The 13,066-nt window shown below is 46.5% G+C and overlaps 1 protein-coding gene across 19 annotated transcripts in view; it reads left to right on the plus strand.

Moving 5' to 3' along the window:
* The window catches only part of LOC101029820 (protocadherin gamma-C4), a 186,330-nt gene that overhangs the window by 81,931 nt on the left and 91,333 nt on the right, over window positions 1–13,066 (plus strand). The window contains exon 1 of one of the 19 annotated variants that reach the window (XM_010338143.3): window positions 5–5,022. The exons of 16 other annotated variants lie outside the window; for them this stretch is intronic. In XM_010338143.3, coding sequence (XP_010336445.3) covers window positions 2,599–5,022 — 2,424 coding nt within the window. In that variant the 5' untranslated portion in view covers window positions 5–2,598. 2 more of the 19 variants (XM_010338154.3, XM_039472235.2) reach the window with 2 other exon arrangements.

Below are 13,066 nucleotides of genomic sequence, written 5' to 3' on the forward strand. Positions count from 1 at the left end.
TTTCTGTGTGATTTCTCTAATAGTCTACTCGTTTCTCATATTTTAGGCATACTACTTTATTTTCATATCTACAATTATATTTTTAAATTCATAACTTTTTATCATCTTTTCTCAACGTTTTGTCAATTATAGTTTCCACTATGTGTTTGGTTCATAAGTTGCTCTATCTTTTTGTAAAAGAATGAAGAATGTCACCAGATTGAAGTTAGTTTGTCTTTTTTTTTTTTTTTTTTTTTGGTGGAATCTTGAACTGTTGCCCAGGCTGGAGTGCAGGGGCTCGATTTCAGCTCACTGCAACCTCCGCCTTCTGGATTCAAGCAATTCTCCTGCCTCAGCCTCTGAAGTAGCTGGGATTACAGGTGCCTGCCACCACACCTGGCTGATTTTTGTTGTTGTTGTTGTTGTTGTTGTTGTTGTTTTAAGTAGAGACAGGGTTTCACTATGTTGGCCAGGCTGGTCTCGAACTCATGATCTTGTGATTCACCTGCCTTGGCCTCCCAAACTGCTGGGAGTACAGGTATGAGCCACCATATTTTGTAAAGTTCTGGCTAGTGAACAGAAGCAGTGGTCTTGGCATCTAAGAAAATAAACAAGTAACCTGCCTATTCAAATGTACTTAGTGAATTCACTGTATCTTATTTATATGTTTTTAAGGCCTAAAATTATTCAGAAGGCAGACCCAGTGGCTCAGACCTATAATTACAGCACTCCGGGAGGCTGAAGCGGAAAAGATCACTTGAGCCCAAGAGCTGGAGACCAGCCTGGGCAATATAGGGAGACCCCCATCTCTACCAAAACAAAAACAAAAAACAAAACCATTAGCAGAATGTGGTGGCATTCCCCTGTGGTCCCAGCTACTTGGGAGGCTGAGCTGGGAGGACTGTTTGATCCTGGGAAGTCAAGGCTGCAGTGAGCCCTAATCTTGCCACTGCACTCCAGCCTGGGTGACAGAGCAAGACCCTCTCTCTAAAATAAATAAATAAATATGCAGGCAGGGCCAAGTGTGTTGTAATCCCAGAACTTCGGGAGGTGGAGGTGGAGAATCTCTTGACTCCAGGAATTTGAGACCAGCCTGGGCAACATAGTGAGACCCCATCTCTACAGAAAATTTAAAAATTAGCAGAGTGTGTTGGCATGTGCATGTGGTCTTAGCTACTCTGTAGGCTGAGGTGGGAGAATCGCTTGAGCCCAGGAGGTCTAGGCTGCAGTGAGCTGTGATTGTTCCACTGCACTCCAGTCTGGGTGACAGAGTAAGACCCTGCCTCAAAAAAAAAAAAAAAAAAAAAAGACATTTCCAAAAAATCAACTGAAGTGCTATTGCCTTTGCTCTCAGTCTCTGTCTGATTCTCTGATAGAAGATCTTTGAAGAAAAAAGGTAAAATCTTTGAAGAGTTCTATACTTGGGAGGCATAGTGACATAAACACTTCTGAACATCCTGTTCTCTGTGTGAAAGAAGTGAACTTCTATAGTCTTTACATTTGAGGGAATGATTGCCGTTGGGTTGATGGGCACACACAGTTGAAGATATGTGAACTACTTGACTTCAGTCTCTCATGCAAACTGCCTAAAAGAAGAGAATATTTGTGTTAGTATTAATGCTCTGATGAAAACAGGTTGACATAGACACTTATGGGTTAAAAACCTGTATCACTACATCTAGTTTTATTTTTTTAAATATCTAGTACTTCAAATTCTACATATTTTTCTCATTACAACGCAAACATTTTAATTTGCAACTGTAGTATATGTTCTTTTTAGTTTGTGATTACCTGTCCAATCATTTAAATGGGTCCACTTAACTTGTATGCCTATAAATTAAAGTACGTTTTTCACAAAAAGGTTCATTAAGGTTCAGTAAACCTATTCTAGAAGAGTACTTTGAAAACCTCTTACACAATCCTAAGCTAAATAAATTTAGTGAATTAAGCAGTTAAAGTTATAAAGCTTCAGAGTAAGTTACCTCATTCAGAGTTTATTTAATATAGTATTTGTATGAATGTATACTAAATAAAATAAGGACTATTTAAATCAGAATTTCAAATAAAATTGTAAGACTTTTCTGAATATACCTAGACACTCATATGACCTAAAATAAGCATTGTTTACCTTTTATTAAAGTATGTACATTTCTGTCGGGAAAACATGTTGCAAATATATATTTAACCAAATATCGTAGTGTGATATTTACAGTATTTTCATTCCACTTTATCACACCTCCAGTAAGAAACCTACATATAGTAAATGATTTAAAGATAGGAGTGGGAAAAAAAAAAGAATCTATGTAAAATAAAATAATCCAACAGAATGGAGTTTACTTTCCATTCCATGTATCACTTGGGTGCAGTAACTTCTTAAGACTCTGAGCGCCGCTGTTCACCTACTAGGAGAGAAAATGCAGCCAGAGCTCAATCCGGATTCTCAGGGCTCTAACTACACAAAGCCCCACAAACCCGCTGCTGGGCTGCAGGGAAGCTCACTCCAGAATTTAAGGTGCGCAGGCTACAGAGACACCCTGCAGCCACAGAGAGAAAAAGGAACCGGTCGAAACACTCAACGTGTCCAGTGAGGACTTTGCAGAATTTTGTAACCAGACTACAATGGCCGCTCAAAGGAATCGCCCGAATTGCAGGGAGCTGGTCCTGTTCTGCCTTTTCCTCGGGATACCATGGGAGGCTAGAGCCCGGCAGATCTCCTATTCAATTCCTGAGGAATTAGAGAAAGGCTCCTTTGTGGGCAACATCTCCAAGGACTTGGGGATGGCGCCCCGGGAGCTGGCGGAGCGCGGAGTCCGCATCGTCTCCAGAGGTAGGACGCAGCTTTTCTCTCTGAACCCGCGCGGCGGTAGCTTGGTCACCGCGGGGAGGATAGACCGGGAGGAGCTCTGCGCTCAGAGCGCGCGGTGCCTGGTGAGTTTTAACATCCTTGTGGAAGATAGGGTGAAACTTTTTGGGATAGAAATAGAAGTAACTGATATCAATGACAATGCCCCAAAATTCCAAGCGGAAAATCTAGACTTAAAAATTAATGAAAATGCCGCTACGGGAATGCGTTTTCCTCTCCCGGAAGCTACTGATCCGGATGTGGGTGTGAACTCTTTGCAGAGCTACCAGCTCAGCCCCAACAAGCACTTCTCCCTAAGAGTTCAGAGCCGTGCCAGTGGCGTCAAGTACCCGGAGCTGGTACTGGAGCGTGCCCTAGATCGCGAGGAAGAGGCCATTCACCACCTGGTTCTCACTGCCTCCGACGGAGGTGACCCTCTCCGATCTGGCACTGTCCTCGTCAGTGTGACCGTATTCGATGCAAATGACAACGCGCCGGTCTTCACCTTGCCAGAATACCGAGTGAGTGTTCCCGAGAATTTGCCTGTGGGCACTCAGCTGCTGACAGTCACAGCCACCGACAGGGACGAAGGTGCCAATGGAGAAGTGACATATTCATTCCGAAAATTACCTGACATGCAACTGTTGAAGTTCCAACTAAACAAATATACTGGAGAAATAAAAATATCAGAAAATCTAGATTATGAAGAAACAAGTTTCTATGAAATAGAAATACAAGCAGAAGACGGAGGAGCGTATCTTGCAACTTCGAAAGTGTTGATTACAGTAGAAGATGTAAATGACAACAGTCCAGAGGTGACCCTCACGTCTCTATTTAGTCCAGTGACTGAAGATTCACCTCTGGGAACAGTCATAGCCCTTTTAAATGTGCATGATTTAGACTCTGGGCAGAATGGACAGGTAACCTGTTCCATTTTGGCATATCTACCATTTAAATTAGAAAAGTCCATTGATAGTTATTACAGATTGGTGACACACAGAGCCCTTGACAGGGAACAGGTACCCTCTTACAATATCACAGTAACAGCCACAGATGGGGGAAGTCCACCTCTATCAACGGAAACTCAATTTACACTGCAAGTGGCAGATATCAATGACAACCCACCTACCTTCTCACGTATCTCCTACTTTACCTATATCCCAGAGAACAACGCCAGAGGTGCCTCCATTTTCTCAGTGACAGCACTGGACCCGGACAGCAAAGAGAATGCCCGGATTATTTACTCCCTGGCTGAAGACACCATCCAGGGAGCACCTCTGTCCTCATACATATCCATCAACTCAGACAGTGGGGTCCTGTATGCACTCAGATCCTTTGACTATGAGCAGTTTCATGAGCTACAGATGCAAGTGACAGCCAGCGATTGTGGGGATCCTCCACTCAGCAGCAACGTGTCTTTCAGCCTGTTCGTGCTGGATCAGAACGACAATACGCCCGAGATCCTGTACCCTGCCCTCCCCACAGATGGTTCCACCGGCGTGGAGCTGGCACCCCGCTCCGCAGAGCCCGGCTACCTGGTGACCAAGGTGGTGGCGGTGGACAGAGACTCGGGCCAGAACGCCTGGCTGTCCTACCGCCTACTCAAGGCCCCCGAGCCCGGACTCTTCGCGGTGGGGCTGCACACGGGCGAGGTGCGCACGGCGCGGGCCCTGCTGGACAGAGACGCACTCAAGCAGAGCCTCGTGGTGGCCGTCCAGGACCACGGCCAGCCCCCTCTCTCGGCCACCGTCACGCTCACCGTGGCCGTGGCCGACAGCATCCCCGAAGTCCTGGCGGACTTCGGCAGCCTCGAGTCTCCAGCTAATTCTGAAACCTCAGACCTCACGCTGTACCTGGTGGTGGCGGTGGCCGCGGTCTCCTGCGTCTTCCTGGCCTTCGTCATCGTGTTGCTGGCGCTCAGGCTGCGGCGCTGGCACAGGTCACGCCCGCTGCAGGCTTCGGAAGGAGGCTTGACAGCAATGCCTGGCTCGCACTTTGTGGGCGTGGACGGGGTGCGGGCTTTCCTGCAGACCTATTCCCACGAGGTCTCCCTCACGGCGGACTCGCGAAAGAGTCACCTGATCTTTCCCCAGCCCAACTATGCGGACACGCTCATCAGCCAGGAGAGCTGCGAGAAAAAGGATCCTTTGTCTTTATTAGATGATTCGAAGTTTCCTATAGAGGACACCCCTTTGGTTCCAGTGAGTTTTATTTTATTTTTCCTCCCTGTCTCTTGTTTAAAAAGTTATGATTGGTTTTACTTTTAAGTTTGCAGCATGAAGGTGGAAAGTGTAAATGCTAAAACACTGATAAGTAGAATCTGATGTTTGTTCAGGTTTTTTGTTTTTTTGTTTTTTTTTTTTTAATACCTTTTGGAAAAATTCACCTAGTCTCAATCAAGGCCTATTGTCATAAGGCTTTGTTATGATTAGCTCTGCAGAACCTTATAGTTTATTGTGTTGTTAAATATCGTATTGGCAATTCCTAAGACAGACTTCCATACAGAAGTACCTGTCAATTTATATTTCCTCCTGGGTGGTCACATACCGAAACTCCAGCCCCTTAAGCAACCCTCTTGTTCTGAAGGCTGGTCTGGTAAGAATAGGTACGTATCGGAAAGAAATGCATTATGGTCTCTGGAAATACAACCCATATCCAAGATTACTCAATGCAGTTCTTCCCAAGGAGAAGAGCAATAGTCCTTTTTCAAACTTCATTTTATATATTTTTCAATCTATACTTTGTGGTGATAGTTGCAGTTGAATATACTTAAATTTTTTATAAATATTAACAATTTATAATACTATATGCTTAGATTTTTCCAGTCCTGTTTATATCTGATAACACTGAAGCATCCTTTTTGCATATAACTCTCTAATTTTGCACTACTATGTGAAAGATATAGCATTTTAATTTAACTTTTGTTGCTCAATAGGGATTCCAAAGAGGGTATAGAGGGTGAAATTAAGAATATTGGGGGTTTTGCTTTTGTCTTTTTTGTTAAATTTTCTAATTACTAAGGCTGAAAGTAAATATAAATTGGGAAGATAGATAAATTTGTACATGTTCCCAATAACAGGAGCAAGAGATACATGATAAAGCTGTTTCAGTGGCTCTTTAATGTATAGGGAGGCAAATACCTGAAACTCTGAAAACTCTGAAATTGAGAAGCAAAATGAACTTAGAGCCAAGAAATAAATGCCATTTCTGCAGATCAGAATATAAGCACCAACAACCACAGCTGTAAAAAAAGGAAAGAATATATGCAAAGAAGTAGGGGAAATTATTCTAAACAAAGGATCAGAAGAGGTATTGATGAGTCCATTTAGTTCAATGAAGATAGTGATGTGTTAGGTTGCTCTCTTAATTTTATCACTAATATTCTACAAAATGCGGTGTGTAAAGTCAAAAATCATTTCAAAGTTTCTCAAGACCTTTATAAGACCACGACTTTTTTTCATGCCAGTCAACATTTGTTCAATGATAGGTCTGTGGAAGGAAAGTACACTCTTTAGGGTCACAATTATTAACTATTAAACCATTGAAACTCTTATATTTCTGTTTATGAGATTCAAAATTATTGAACATTCATCTCAAATAGTTCTATAATTTTGAAAAATACAGAGTTTTTTTTTAAACTACTTTTTGGACATTGTAGCTATTGTAAGAAAATATTTTAAAATATAAGTATTTAAAAGCAATACAGGACACTCTGTATGATGGTAATGTCTATGGCAATGGTTGTATTCCAGTACTTAAATGTGAAAGAAGGAATGATTACTTTTTAGCTGACTATAGGCTAGAATGGAAGGCAAAAAAAAGTTTATGACTTATCTTCAGTACTTCCAACTTCATGGATAATTACTCTTAAAGGGAGCAAGAATGATTGCCTCTGGATAGAGGAATTGGATAGCAATGGGCTATGGGATAGGAAACCTATAACCCTTCATGCTATATTCTTTTGTGCCTTTTTAAATTTTGAAGAAAATATTTATTCAAGAGATATGTAAATTTTAGTACATAAAAAGATATGGTAGTATGACCAGTGGAAATATATTTCGTGATATAAAAGGAATCACTGAGGAAGAAGATTCAAATATTTTGGCTGCCAACTTGTATTTAAAAAAAAAAATCATCGAAAAGAGATGGAGAAAAACCAAGCTGCAGTCCCACACGGAGCCTCTGGGCGCCGCTGTCGGCCAGTGCAGAGCAAGCGCTGACGCCCGGGATCCTTCAGCCTCTAGCCTGGAATCCCCTGCGCAGCCAACAGAGAGAAGAAAACCAGCTCCCACACACGGGCTCCCGGCTGCGCAGACCCTGCCCAGCACACCGGATTCCCAGCCCCGACACCCGGGACTCCTCCCGTCCTGGGCCGAATGGCCTTCTAGCGCGGTAGAGTGCACTTTCTCCAACTGGAAAAGAGAGAACCCAGCGAGAATCCGAGCGAACGATGGGAGGGAGCTGCGCGCAGAGGCGCCCGGCCGGCCCGCGGCAGGTATTATTTCCCTTGCTGCTGCCTTTGTTCTACCCCGCGCTGTGTGAGCCGATCCGCTACTCGATTCCGGAGGAGCTGGCCAAGGGCTCGGTGGTGGGGAACCTCGCTAAGGACCTAGGGCTCAGTGTCCTGGATGTGTCGGCTCGCAAGCTGCGAGTTAGCGCGGAGAAGCTGCACTTCAGCGTAGACGCGGAGAGCGGGGACTTGCTAGTGAAGGACCGAATAGACCGCGAGCAGCTATGCAAAGAGAGAAGAAGATGTGAGCTGCAATTAGAAGCTGTGGTGGAAAATCCTTTAAATATCTTTCATATCATTGTAATGATTGAGGATGTTAATGACCACGCCCCTCAATTCCAGAAAGATGAAATAAACTTGGAAATCAGTGAATCTGTCAGCCCGGGGATGGGAACAATTCTTGAGTCTGCAGAAGATCCTGATATTAGTATGAATTCGCTGAGCAAATACCAACTAAGTCCTAACGAGTATTTCTCCTTGGTGGAGAAAGACAATCCTGATGGTGGCAAATATCCAGAATTAGTACTGCAGAAGACTCTGGACCGAGAAACGCAAAGCACTCACCTCTTAGTACTGACCGCCTTAGATGGTGGGACCCCTCCCCGAAGCGGTACTGCTCAGATAAGAATCCTGGTGATCGATGCCAATGACAACCCCCCAGTGTTCAGCCAGGAGGTGTACAGGGTCAGCCTTCTGGAAGACGTGCCTCCAGGCACTTCCGTCCTGAGAGTGAAGGCCACTGACCAGGACGAGGGCATCAACTCGGAGATCACTTATTCCTTCGTTGGTGTGGCTGACAAAGCTCAGCACGTATTCTCTCTGGATTACACTACAGGAAACATTCTAACTCAGCAGCCTTTGGATTTCGAAGAAGTGGAAAGATACACAATGAACATAGAAGCAAAAGACCGAGGATCTCTCTCAACACGGTGTAAAGTAATTATAGAAGTTCTAGATGAAAACGACAACAGCCCAGAAATAACCATCACGTCACTCTCTGATCAGATTATGGAGGATTCCGCTCCAGGAGTGGTTGTTGCCCTCTTCAAAACACGGGACCGAGACTCTGGGGAAAATGGGGAAGTCAGATGCAGCTTAAGTAGAGATGTTCCATTTAAGATTCATTCTTCTTCTAATAATTACTACAAGCTAGTAACAGATGGGGCTCTGGATCGGGAGCAGACCCCAGCGTACAACGTCACCGTCACAGCTACCGACAGGGGCAAGCCTCCGCTCTCCTCCAGCAAAACCATCACCCTGCACATCACTGACGTCAATGACAACGTGCCTGTTTTCGGACAGTCCGCCTACCTGGTCCACGTGCCAGAAAACAACCAGCCGGGTGCCTCTATAGCGCAAGTCAGTGCCTCTGACCCGGACTTTGGGCCCAATGGCCGTGTCTCCTACTCTATCGTTGCCAGTGACCTGGAGTCACGAACAGTGTCGTCCTACGTGTCGGTGAGCGCGCAGAGTGGGGTGGTGTTCGCGCAGCGCGCCTTCGACCACGAGCAGCTGCGCTCCTTCGAGCTCACGCTGCAGGCTCGCGACCAGGGCTCGCCCGCGCTCAGCACCAATGTGAGCCTGCGCGTGTTGGTGGGCGACCGTAATGACAACGCACCACGGGTGCTGTACCCTGCGCTGGGTCCCGACGGCTCCGCGGTCTTCGACACAGTGCCGAGGGCCGCGCAGCCAGGCTACTTGGTGACCAAGGTGGTGGCCGTGGACGCCGACTCGGGGCACAATGCCTGGCTGTCGTACCACGTGGTGCAGGTCAGTGAGCCCGGGCTCTTCAGCCTGGGTCTGCGAACGGGCGAGGTGCGCATGGTGCGTGCTTTGGGTGACAAGGACTCGGTCCGCCATCGCCTGCTGGTCGCTGTAAAAGATGGAGGACAGCCACCCCTTTCAGCCACTGCCACGCTGCACCTGGTGTTCGCGGATAGCTTGCAAGAGGTACTACCGGACTTCAGCGACCGTCCCACATCCTCTGACTCCCAGGCTGAGCTGCAGTTTTACCTGGTGGTGGCCTTGGCCTTGATTTCTGCGCTCTTTCTCCTCGCGGTGATTCTAGCGATTGCTCTACGCCTACGACAGTCTTTCAACCCTATTGCAGGGGGCTGCTTTGAGTCAGTTCTCTGCTCCAAGTCCGGACCTGTGGCTCCCCCCAACTATAATGAGGGAACGTTGCCCTATGCCTATAATTTTAGTGTACCTGGGGATCAAATGAATCCAGAATTTAATTTTCTCACGTCTGTTGATCTTTGTTCAGCCACACAAGATAACCTTAACAAAGATAGCTCTTCCGTGCTACTGGCTAGCATTTTAACTACTGGTGTTGAAACAGATAAGAAGATTTTTAAACAGGTAAGTATTTTAAAATGTATTCAATCCTTTTTATATTACAATATGTCAATATATTTCAATTTAGTGATATTACTTTAAGATTCTAGATAACGTCTTCATAGGGCCCCCAAAATATAGGTGAAATTTATGGTTATCATTGTTAAAAGTTTAAATAAAATGCTTCTATCATCCTACTATTCAAAGACATTTTAAAGCAAACTACATGGGTAATCTCAGAGGAAATTTTCATGAAATAAAATACGTTCTGGTTAAAAATATAAAATACAGGTATACTTTTACGCCATGGTATTTTAATTGAAATCCTGAGGCTACTCAATTTTTCTTAAGTGTTTCATGTTCATTTACTCCATAAAGAAACACTTGTAAGAATTACGGTTAGGCATCCTACGTGATGATTTTATCGGGACCGTGTTATTCCACTTCCAGAAATGTCCCTCCTTTCAGTCGTTAAAAATCAGTTGGAACCAACTATAACCTGCAAGTTTTCAATTCCAGTAATATATTTTGAAAATGTTTTAAAAATTAAGCAAGCCCTTTATTAAAAGGAGTGATTATATTCCTTTCATGAGTGTTCTTGGTAAAATGTTAACATCACATTATAATTTTTGTGTATAACCGTTTTAAGTTCTACAAATGCGTGTGATTCACGACGAGGTGAGTAAATTTCTTAGTCGTTGCAATAATAAGAATGGGCTCTAGGCGCCGCTGTTCACCAATCAGGGAATGGGAAGCTGCGCGCTATCTAGTCCCTCCCTCCTCCGCCTCTACCACACAAAGCGGAATGAGATGGATACTCGCAGATCCTGACACTGGAAACTTAAAAGTACGTTCCTTCGCTTTCTGATATATTTTGGATACAGTCGGCCTGGGACTTCATAGATACATCAGCCGATTCACAACAAACTGGTTCCAGAAACCGCGGAATATCGGCTAGAGCCTGCCATGGCGAATTGGCTACTGCGCCTGGACCGCAGTCGGCTGGTGCTGCTGTGCATTTTCCTGGGGGCGCTGCGGGGGATCCGGGCCAGGCAGATCCGATATTCGGTGTCCGAAGAGACCGAAAACGGCTCCTTTGTGGGCAACATCTCTAAGGACCTGGGGTTGGAGCCCCGGGAGCTGGCGCAGCGCGGAGTCCGCATCGTCTCCAGAGGGAAGACACAGCTTTTCGCTGTGAATCCGCGAAGCGGCAGCTTGATCACGGCAGGCAGGATAGACCGGGAGGAACTCTGTGAGACGGTGTCCTCCTGTTTTTTAAATATGGAGATTCTCGTGGAAGACACCTTGAAGATTTACGGAGTGGAGGTGGAAATAAGGGATATTAATGATAACGCCCCCAGCTTCCAAGAAGAGGAAGTGGAGATAAAAGTTAGTGAGCATGCAACTCCTGGGGCGCGATTTGCTCTTCCTAATGCTAGGGATCCAGATGTGGGAGTGAACTCCCTCCAGAGCTACCAGCTCAGCTCTAATAGTTACTTTTCTCTGCAAGTGCGGGGCAGAATGGATGGGGCCAAAAATCCAGAACTAGTACTGGAGGAAAGCCTGGACCGAGAGAAAGAGGCTGCTCACCTCCTCCTCCTCACAGCTTTAGATGGAGGTGATCCCATCCGGAAGGGCACGATTCCCATTCGTGTGGTGGTCCTCGACGTGAATGACCACACCCCAATGTTTACACAGTCCGTATATCGCGTGAGCGTTCCAGAAAATCTCAGCTCCGGAACTCGGGTGCTGGTGGTAAACGCAACGGATCCAGACGAGGGAATCAACGGAGAAGTAATGTATTCATTTCGGAACATGGAAAGCAAGGCTTCTGAAATATTCCAGTTGGATTCACAAACTGGAGAAGTTCTAATACGGGGGTCTCTGGATTTTGAAAAATATAGATTCTATGAGATGGAAATTCAAGGCCAAGATGGTGGAGGTCTCTTTACCACCGCTACAATGTTGATCACTGTTGTGGATGTGAATGATAACGCTCCAGAAATAACTATCACCTCTTCTATCAATTCAGTTATGGAAAACTCTCCTCCAGGTACAGTCATTGCTCTTCTAAATGTGCAAGATCAAGATTCTGGAGAAAATGGTCAGGTCTCCTGTTTTATTCCTAACCACCTGCCTTTTAAATTAGAAAAGACTTATGGAAATTATTACAAATTGATAACAAGCAAAGTGCTAGACAGGGAGTTGGTCCAGAGCTACAATATAACATTGACAGCCACAGACCAGGGAAGCCCGCCTTTGTCTGCCCAAACTCACATGTGGCTGAATGTGGCAGATGACAACGATAACCCTCCAGTTTTTCCTCACTCGTCTTACTCTGCCTACATTCCCGAAAACAATCCCAGAGGTGTCTCCATCTTCTCAGTGACGGCCCTGGACCCGGATAGCAAAGAGAATGCCCTGGTCACTTACTCTCTGATCAATGACACTGTCCAGGGGGTGCCTCTGTCCTCCTATATCTCTATTAACTCCAACACTGGTGTTCTCTATGCCCTACAATCCTTCGACTATGAGCAGTTTCGAGACTTACAACTGAGAGTGATAGCGCATGACAGCGGGGACCCGCCCCTCAGCAGCAACGTGTCACTGAGCCTGTTCGTGCTGGATCAGAACGACAATACGCCCGAGATCCTGTACCCCGCTCTCCCCACAGATGGTTCCACAGGAGTGGAGCTGGCGCCCCGCTCCGCAGAGCCCGGCTACCTGGTGACCAAGGTGGTGGCGGTGGACAGAGACTCGGGCCAGAACGCCTGGCTGTCCTACCGCCTACTCAAGGCCAGCGAGCCCGGACTCTTCGCGGTGGGGCTGCACACGGGCGAGGTGCGCACGGCGCGGGCCCTGCTAGACAGAGACGCTCTCAAGCAGAGCCTCGTGGTGGCCGTCCAGGACCACGGCCAGCCCCCTCTCTCGGCCACCGTCACGCTCACCGTGGCCGTGGCCGACAGCATCCCCGAAGTCCTGGCGGACCTCAGCAGCCTCGAGTCTCCAGCTAATTCTGAAACCTCAGACCTCACGCTGTACCTGGTGGTGGCGGTGGCCGCGGTCTCTTGCGTCTTCCTGGCCTTCGTCATCGTGTTGCTGGCGCTCAGGCTGCGGCGCTGGCACAAGTCACGCCCGCTGCAGGCTTCGGGAGGCGGCTTGATAGGAGCGTCGACGTCGCATTTTGTGGGCGTGGACGGGGTTCGGGCTTTCCTGCAGACCTATTCCCACGAGGTCTGCCTCACCGCGGACTCGCGGAAGAGTCACCTGATCTTCCCCCAGCCCAACTATGCGGACACGCTCATCAGCCAGGAGAGCTGTGAGAAAAGCGAGCCACTCTTAATAGCTGAAGACTCAGCTATCGTTTTAGGCAAATGTGACCCGACAAGTAATCAGGT

Source organism: Saimiri boliviensis, chromosome 1 (genome assembly GCF_048565385.1).
Source record: "Saimiri boliviensis isolate mSaiBol1 chromosome 1, mSaiBol1.pri, whole genome shotgun sequence".
NCBI lineage: Eukaryota > Metazoa > Chordata > Mammalia > Primates > Cebidae > Saimiri > Saimiri boliviensis.